Source organism: Actinia tenebrosa, unplaced genomic scaffold (assembly GCF_029948245.1).
Source record: "Actinia tenebrosa isolate PJP-AT-01 unplaced genomic scaffold, QUT_ActTen_1.0 PGA_scaffold5__44_contigs__length_20552954, whole genome shotgun sequence".
NCBI lineage: Eukaryota > Metazoa > Cnidaria > Anthozoa > Actiniaria > Actiniidae > Actinia > Actinia tenebrosa.
The window spans coordinates 7739022-7748420 of record NW_028292582.1 but is presented as its reverse complement, the minus strand read 5'-3'; the positions used below and the strand labels follow the sequence as shown (position 1 = coordinate 7748420).

The following is a 9399-nucleotide window of genomic DNA, read 5'->3' as shown; positions in this document are numbered from 1 at the left end:
GTGTACTGTTCGCAGGGATTTTACGTGGTACGTGTGAACCGTGTGTGCCGTGTGTTGTGAGTCCTTGAGGGACGAACCGCTAACACGCTACCTGACTGACTCGTTAAGATAAAAATATTCAGGAAATAAAAAAAATAACTATGTAAGAATCATGATAACCTGTGACTAATTACAGTTACCTTTTGAATGGTGATAATTAGCAATTTCATATGAACGAAAGACATGAAATGCTATTTCATTTTTAAATGTTCGTATTAGTACGTGTAAAAAAAATTCGTGAAAAAGACTAATGTTTCGTGACTCTTGGTTAACATTATGAGAGTCACCGGTATCATTCATGTACTTTTTCTTTTGTAAACTATTGAAAATAGATCACGTTTTGCTTTACTTCCGTGGTTTTCACTAAGGATACGGTCACGATTGATTCATTTCCGGTGCGTCATCGGAACTCATTCGGGATCTCCGAATCCTGTACGCACGCGCATTAACACATTTGCCGCATGCACTCGAAAAGGGAAAGCTTGGAGTGCGCGACCATTTAGTTTATAGGGGAGTTTGTTATTGTGGATTTATGCCTTTTTCGGCTCAATGGCGAAGTTCATTACGAGGAGATATAGTGATCCAGCATTCGTTAAAGCTCTTAGAGAAGGCATATTAAAGATCGCCTCACAAAAACAGTGTCCAAATGAGGATCGAATAGTGCGCGCTTTACAGAACGAATACGAGTGGACCAAAGCTGATATACTGAAACAGCTCAAATTGGCTGTAAAAGATGGCTTTTTACACCAAGTAACGGCGATTTCAAGCCATGGAAGTACTAAAGGGATCCCTCAAACTGCTTACCGGGTTCGTTCTAATGAACTAGACGAGGTAAGCGCTCAAAGAAAAATTTATTTTGTTTGAGTCACGAAATCAATCGGAAGTGAAACCAGTCGAGGGCTGTTGTCATTGTTTTTACAAACCTAATCTCTTCATATTAAACCTCTTAAACTTAGAAATCCTAGTTTGCCAATGATTTCTAAGGATTCAAGAAACCTTTAAGTTCACGGAATAGACTCGAGGCCTTTTGTATAAAGATTAAGACTTGAAAGTATGCAAATTACTGTCGCTCTTAGACACGGGCTGTTGAGATCTCGCTCAAAAGAATTTTGAATTCACGATTCTTTTATTACGCTTTCATCAAATAATTATTGTGAAGAAGTAGATGGACATTTTATGTAATAACAAGGTTTCGTTAACTTATATTGAAGACGAAAGGACGAATATGTATATATTTATGTATAGGCTTACAGTACTTATTTCAATAACTGATACATAAAATACCCTTTTTTGTCTGCATGCTCGAGAACTCTTTTATAAATATTAATTGTTTGTCAAGCTCCTTGAGTTGCGCATTTTCCGACAGTCAAATTTAATTCATGTGGCAGTGTTATGTACAGGCTATAGTTGTAATTCAATTATCGAGCATGCAATTTATAAACATCTGGCTTGTGCTTCAGCTATACCAAACAATAAAACCAAGCTTGTCTTTCCTTCTTTAGTGAGGAAACAGAATCAACCCAGAACTTTATTACTGTTCATTACAATCCATTGTTCAGAATAAAACCATGATAGTTTTTAGAATTTCCCAATGATGTACACATTTCATTTAGATTTTGCTTCAACTGCACATTTGGTGTTTGTACCACAATATATATGTTTCCAAGTTGTAATTAACCCACAAAACATTACTGTATGTAAAAAACATATTGCGGAAGAAAAATTGGTGTCTTCTTTATTTCCAAATCTTTTTCACTCCTACTTGACATTACTTCATCCAAGATATGGTTTTATTTATTTTGATGATCAACCATAAAGCAAAATAGTAAATTTTTTTCTACAACGTACAGAACAGTATTGAAGTAAATGTGCATTTCTCTTCAAACCTTCTGCAACTTTTTCCTCAAAACATAAATGTTTTCTGGAACTTCATACCCTGAACCTTGAAGATTCCAATCCCCCTCCATGTGGGAGGTATGGATTTTTAATGGTACTACAAAATATAAGCTCCTCAGACACTCCCCACTCCTTAGGAGATTCCAATCCCCCTCCATGGGGGAGATATGAATATTTTATGGTACTACAAAATATACCCTCCTCAGACACTCCCCACTCCTTAAGAGATTCCAATAACTATCTATGGGGAGGATGGATATTTTTTGAAACTATACGATGTATCCTCCTCAGACCCTTCCCAAACCTATGGAACCTATATGAAATTCCAATCACCCTCTGTGAGGAAAATACACAACAGACCATGGAAATTCCAATCCCCTTGCATGAGGGCTTGAATATTTCCTGCAAATATTGATATATGATTTTTGTCTTTAGACACTCAGAAATAAAGAAAGCCATGACTGGTACTGTTGGATGTGTCATAATCCTGGAGAGGTTATCCTCTGCGACTACTGTCCACGTGTGTTCCATAGAAGATGTGCGCATGACGGCACAGTATCTGGAGGCAAATGGAAATGCTCATCATGTCAGGTATTAACCTAACCTCACACTACCAACCTCACTACTGAAGTTTTATTTTGATTTTGAACTTTAGAGTTAAGAAATATCCATAAACTGTATTAATATGATTATAAATACTACACTCACTCTACTTATACTACAGTTAGTTATACTTGCAATATCATTGGTTTATACATCGTATATGGCTTGATATAGAATAAGAACTGCAGAGATGGACACAGTCTGCTTGTTCACTGGGCATAATTTCTTTGAGCAATTTCTGTACTTCTAGTACCCATTCTTAAAAGCTGGTTTGAGCATTTGAAACAACGTTCTTCAGTAATTCTTATCTTCAAATCAACTTGTCCTCTCTTGTAAATCTTCCTTATCAGAAATTTTGACATCATCATTGCACTTTCTCTACCAAGTCATTAGCTTTTAGTACATTATATTTATTTTAGTTTTTTACTATTTTTCAGCCTCAGAAACTTCCACCTCTCATGAACAGCAAGACGCCAGAAGAGTTGGCCAAGATGTTGATTTTTACTATGGACAGAATGAAAGAAAAGGTATATTTAAATCTGTCTGATTTCACTTGAGCTTTTCATGCCCTATTAAACTAATTAAATGCTTCAATTTAAAGGCCAAAGATTTCTTAAAACCCATCGATACAGAGGAATATGAAGATTATCTTGAGTATATTTTTAAGCCATTGGATCTTAGTTTACTTGAAAAGGTAAGTCTCATGAGAGGCATGTGAGGTATCCAACAGCAAGTTTAATGGCCAGTTCTTTACATAGACCTTCATATCATTATTCTCATGTTCATACATGTAATATTATGCAACCCAGACAACTGGCTGTATTTCAAAATTTCTGAATTAGTTTTTGGCTTCCATCAATAAATTTTTCAACAGTCTAATTTAATATTTTTATGATTGACAAAAGCCAAAAACCCAGATGTCTTGGAACGTTTTGGTTGAATAATTATAAAAATGAGTATACTGCCATGCTGTAAATAGGTATTATTCTAGTAAACTATGCAGTGTGAACATTCTTGTTGAGGTGATAGTCACACACTGATTGATTCAAAGGATGATGTCAGTTCTGTGCGATTGCAGTGACTATGGTAAGCACCTCACATTAATGCAAAACCCTTCCCCTAGGGCATCATATTGAAGCTATATTTTGATGGTATGTCTTCGTTATTAATATTAGAGAGTGACACAGAAGTGTTTCAAGACCCCAAAAGAGTTTCGTGAAGAAGCACAGTGGATGCTACACAATTCAATTATCTATTTTGGAGGTACTTTATGCATAACATTCCTTACTGTTACAGCACTCTTATCCCTAAAAGACCCTTACTATTCAAGAGAAGATATGTTAATAAAAAATTTTTGCGAATCACAAGGTAGTGATAAGGCCCCAAACAATTTATTCAGAAGTTGGTTTGTTTTGGAGGGTAGAAGCTAGAGAACCTGGAGAAAAACCCTCAAAATAGGAAAGAATCTAAACTACTAAAATCTACTTGCATGTAATGGTTGCTCAAAGCATCAAACTCATGACCACAGCAGCAAGAGAGGCCAGGAAACACCACTAAACATGGTTCCCTTCATTACCGTTTGTTTGCTTTTTTTGAGGGATTCTTTGCAAAATGATTGCATTTTCCATCTGCAGAGGATGCAGACATGACAGATTTAGCAGAAGCAATAATGGAGGATTGTGATGGGGAGGTAAAGTAACTGCAAGTACTGCATCTTTTCTTGCATTGCTCCAGAACACAGTTGCTAATAGTTGAGCTTTAATCACATGATATATGATTAAAACTGAAGCACTAATAATATTAAAGAAAAAAGAAAAAAATTGTATTAGTCTCTAGTTGTGAGTGTCAAAGGTGTTTTTTTTTTTTGTGTGTTTTGTTTTCCAGCTGGAAGAGATGGTACGATGTCCTGACTGTTATCTCATGTCTAACATCAGAACAAATAATTGGTTCACCAAGCCATGTGTAAGCCACAAACACTAACAATGAATAGATCCCTTTCAAAATTATCTTGAATGCAAGGCTAGCAGGAAAATGCAAAAAGATGCACAAATTCCACCAAGGAAAAGTCTTGAATTTTGTTGTACAGTATTTTCTTGTTAGCCTTGCCACTAAGATACATTTTATCTAAAAATCATAAATAAGTTTAACATCCCATTGCTGATAAGCATAAGGCCCATAATTTCATTTCAAGATTTCAGATGCCTTTTAGAAGGACTTACACTATTTACATAAAAATGATAATAATGCCATGCAATTACTCACCACCGTCCTTGACTCAATGACCAAGGGCTTAGGATTTGTAACAAAATAGATTTAATTTGACCCCATTTTCTTGTAACAATATAAATTTGATTTGGCCCCATTTTCTTGTAACAATATAAATTTAATTTGACCCCATTTTCTTATCTTTTTTAGTATTTTCCTCATGAGTTAGTTTGGGCTAAAATGACAGGCGAGCCTCCATGGCCAGCAAAGCTTCTTTCATGGGACGAAGATAAAAGCAAAGCCCTTGTGCGGTTCTTTGGTACTGCGCATCAGAGAGCATGGGTGGCTTCAAAAAATATCACACCCATAACACAGAAACCTGAGGTGAAGAAAAGACCACAGAGATGGATGCAGGCTATTGATGAAATGAAATTATATCAACGACAACTGAATCAGTTGGAGAATAACATGAATACAGTCAAGGTATCCATTACTAACAAATATTAGCATGAATATCTCACCATACGGTGCTCTTTGGAATAATTGTGAATCAAGGATGGTGTCACAATAGCACATTTACGTCTGACTTCTCACATCAGTAGGGATTGTTAGATCTCTACCTTGATTAGATGAGTGTCTGGTTTTCTTCCCTCAACAAAACCTACATGTAACGTGCTAAATTTCAAATAGATCTGTCAGTTAACCGTGCCCTGACTTAGATCAGTCATTACAGGGTTCGATCTGTGAGTTAGCCATGCCCTGACTTAGATCAACCCAGAGGTTGTTTCAGGGTTCTATCTGTGAGTTAGCCAAGCCCTGACTTAGATCAGCCCAGAGGTTGTTTCAGGGTTCTATCTGTGAGTTAGCCAAGACCTGACTTAGAGAGAATAAGAGAAAAATATCAAATGCCCTTGGCAGGATTCGAACCCACGTCTTCGGTATTCTAGTCCGATGTGTTAACCACTACACTACAAGGACCAACCACGCTGGTAACGCAGCCAGAATATGAAATGTAGGGTATTCGTGAGGATCCCAGAGCGATATTTTTTCTCTATAGATAAGTTGAACACCGTAAATATGTACGCAAAGAATAGACCTGACTTAGATCAGCCCAGAGGTTGTTTCAGAGTTGAATCTGTGAGTTAGCCAAGACCTGACTTAGATCAGCCCAGAGGTTGTTTCAGGGTTGGATCTGTGAGTAAGCCACTTCCTGACTAGGATCAGCCCAGAGGTTGTTTCAGGGTTCGATCTGTGAGTTAGCCATGCCCTGACTTAGATCAGCCCAGAGGTTGTTTCAGGGTTTGATCTGTGAGTAAGCCACTTCCTGACTTAGATCAGCCCAGAGGTTATTTCAGGGTTCGATCTGTGAGTTAGCCATGCCCTGACTTAGATCAGCCCAGAGGTTGTTTCAGGGTTGGATCTGTGAGTAAGCCACTTCCTGACTTAGATCAGCCCAGAGGTTGTTTCAGGGTTCGATCTGTGAGTTAGCCGTGTCCTGACTTGGATCAGGCTAGAACTTTTTTCGGGGTTTGATAAAATTGATGTGTGTTTTCTTTTCGATAACAATCATGTCCTCTCATTACAGAAGACACCACTGAATCAAAGTCAAGTTGACGAGAAGTCGACACAAACTGACGAAAAGGAAACCCATCCAGACAAGAGAAGGAAGCTGGATAGTGAACTAGAACTTAATAAAGTAACAGAAGTGAGGAAAGAATTAGAGAAACAAGCAAAGGAAAACGCAGAAATTATAAGGAAAAAAGATGAAAGGATTTGTATTCTTCAAGATCATGCAAAGACGCTGGAAGAACACCTTAGTTCTGCCGTTATGAATCTTGAAGGGGAAAGAAACCGTGCAAAACAGCTGAAACAAAAACTAGAAATGATGGAAAAGGAAATAAGTCGTAATAAAAACATTATAGAAATGCCGAACCACGTTATATTGAATGGTTCTGCAAGTAGAGAAAGAGAATTAGAAGTGAACGACAAGATGGTGGCCCCTAGTGATTCGCAAAAAGATTTAGAACGAGAGATAAAAGAGGCTGTGAAGAGAGCAGTGAATAAGGAACGACTAGAAAAAGAACGAGCTATTGAGGACGCTGTTAAAAGAACTAAAAGAGAAAAGGAAAAACAGATTGAAAAATCGCTACAAGTTGTGAGAAATGAAGCAGAGAAGTCCTTGCAGGAAGCTATCCAATTGACCAAACGAAAGCAGTGGTGTGCGTATTGTTCAAAGGAAGCTTTCTATCCGTGTTGCTGGAATACAAGCTACTGTACGGTAGACTGTCAGAAGGCCCACTGGTGTTCTCATCGTTTTCAGTGTATGAGACTAGCATGTAACTGTGGTACAAGAGAATGTGTAAAGTCTTGCTAACCCTTGCTAATGTGTTATCCGACTTTGCGCTTCTCTCTTGTACATTGTTTTACGGCAGTCGTTTTGTAGGGCAAGAACAATACAAGCGTTTTGCATGAATTGTATTTCCCAAAGAAAAAAGTTTCTGTCGTTTTGCCCACAACATGGCTGTCGTGAAACTTCTCTATAGGCTTAGAAAAAAATTATAACATATTCGCGATACGAAAAGCTAGTTTACACTACACAAGTTGCGCGCACTGTTGCTGTGAGGCCATCTATGTTGCGAGGCTGTAACACCATGCAATTGTTGCACGCAATGTTTCTGAAGGAGAAAACGATCTTCCCTCAGCAATGTTGCCTGCAATGTTGCACACTGTATCTTTATCTTGAGTCTGCATCAATTAAGATATTTAATCACAAAGATAAGGAAAATAATAAGTTTCTGTCTTTACTTTGCTAAATTAACTAAGGTCGTATTACTTGTACATAAAATATTTATTTAATACTACGGTGCTTAGTCTCATTAGTCTTTATTAGGCTCAGTTTATACATTGGATATGGAAATGCCAAACCTATTGTTTTAATTCGTTTGCATAAGATTCGGCGCGTGAAATTCGATGTTTGCACTGTGCCTTACACTTTTGCGAGACTGATTTCGGGCGCCGGTTTTATAGCGAAGTGTTGCGCAACTGTGATAAGTGTAAACTAGCAACTTGGTATTGCATTACAGGGCTGAGGCACAGGGTGTAACTGTTGCATGCAGCGTTGAACGCAGGATATTTTAAAGGGATATAACACGTAGCAATCTTCCTGCAACTAAATATGTATTGAGGAACGCTACCCAGTTCTGGGTAACACAGTGAAGTGATTAAATATGATATCACGTGATTGTGGTCATACTAAATATAGCTAAATTTGGTTTGCTAGTAACATCACGCATTTGCGCGAAGAAACGTGTTATACGCAGCATTTGCACCCTGTGTCTGGGCATTAAAACAGTCCCCATCAAACTCACTTAACAGATTCTCCAGGTGATTTACCACGTGTGTGTATACTTACCACAGCCTACCCAGTACATCTTCAATTCAAATCATTAATCGCTATACATTCATTGAGTTAACGCTGACCTCATTAATTTATCAACCACAGATCCTAGTAAATTTGAAAAATATGATTATATATTGTTTAGAAAAAGTGAGAAATGTTGAATGTAAGTTGAAGTAGAAGTTACGCTCATTTTCTTATGAAACTCAATATTTTTTCCTCAAGGTCCATTGAGGTCCCTCTTGGTTCTTCAAAGTCCCTTGTTCCCAGAACCTTAGTTTATTTTAGTCCCTAATGACCCTCTTGGTACCTCAAGGTCTTGGGTCATAATTCCAGTCACCTCCAATGGATGCATTTAAGCAAGAATCAACAGTTTTTAATCTCGTTATGGATACCATGAACACAAAATAGCTAAAAACTGTGGCAGAGTGCTCACACTGGATCTGTAAAACACTGTATTAAGGCATTATACACAACAGTGGGAACCATTCTCTATTGTTGTGCGAATTGCTTCTAAATTGTTTAGTACTGTTTCATGGATTAAGTATGATCACTCTGTCAAAGTCAGAGAACTAGTAACACATGCATCATATACCAATAACTTTAAACCCGTCGCTCTAAAAAGGGGTGTGTTTGCTAAAGACAAGAGTTATTGAATCAATTAGTTATTCTGAGGTTGAGGGGAAACTGGGTCGAGTTGGCGCTGCAGTGCATTGTGGGACTGTTTTAGGGTTCAAAATAGACGCCATTGAAATACGATTTATTGCAGTGCCAACTCGGTACAGTTTTTCCCCCAACCTCTGAATGTCTAAAAGCTTCTCATCTGCAGGGCTACTCTATCAGTACCGGCGCAATCTTTCATCCTGCAGTCCAGTATTATAGAAATGAAGTTAACTAGTTTTAATTTGTTAAGTTCCTTGTTTTATTCAATCAGTTGTGATATCATATCATGTGTTATCATCATAGGTTTCGTATTAAATTTAAATTAATTAAAATTTTCTTGGGTAGCTTTTGTATCGTAGCTGTTTTGGCCTCATTTCACAAGCTTTGTTCCTTTCTTTGTACTTTCTTTCTTTCGTTTCTTAATTTTCCTTTCTTTCTTTCCTCTTTTTCTTTCATTCTTTCCTTCATTCTATTTTACCGCCAATACCTTTGATATTCCTTCACGTCAATCAAGTGCAATTGAGCCTCATTTTCAGTCATTACATAAATCACCATTTTACCATAGTATTTGCATAACGACATCGCTCAGCTGCGAA

At 37.5% G+C, this 9399-nt stretch overlaps 1 protein-coding gene across 1 annotated transcript; it reads left to right on the top strand.

Annotated features, from left to right (window-relative positions):
* Positions 1 to 504: 504 nt before the first annotated feature.
* Positions 505 to 9147, top strand: LOC116291324 (zinc finger MYND domain-containing protein 11). The gene is made up of 9 exons (XM_031698493.1): positions 505 to 870; positions 2371 to 2526; positions 2976 to 3065; positions 3140 to 3232; positions 3714 to 3801; positions 4173 to 4228; positions 4423 to 4500; positions 4954 to 5226; positions 6329 to 9147. Exons 1-9 carry the CDS (start codon positions 589 to 591, stop codon positions 7115 to 7117), a joined length of 1905 nt encoding a protein of 634 aa, XP_031554353.1. The 5' UTR covers positions 505 to 588; the 3' UTR covers positions 7118 to 9147.
* The last annotated feature ends 252 nt before the right edge of the window (positions 9148 to 9399 follow it).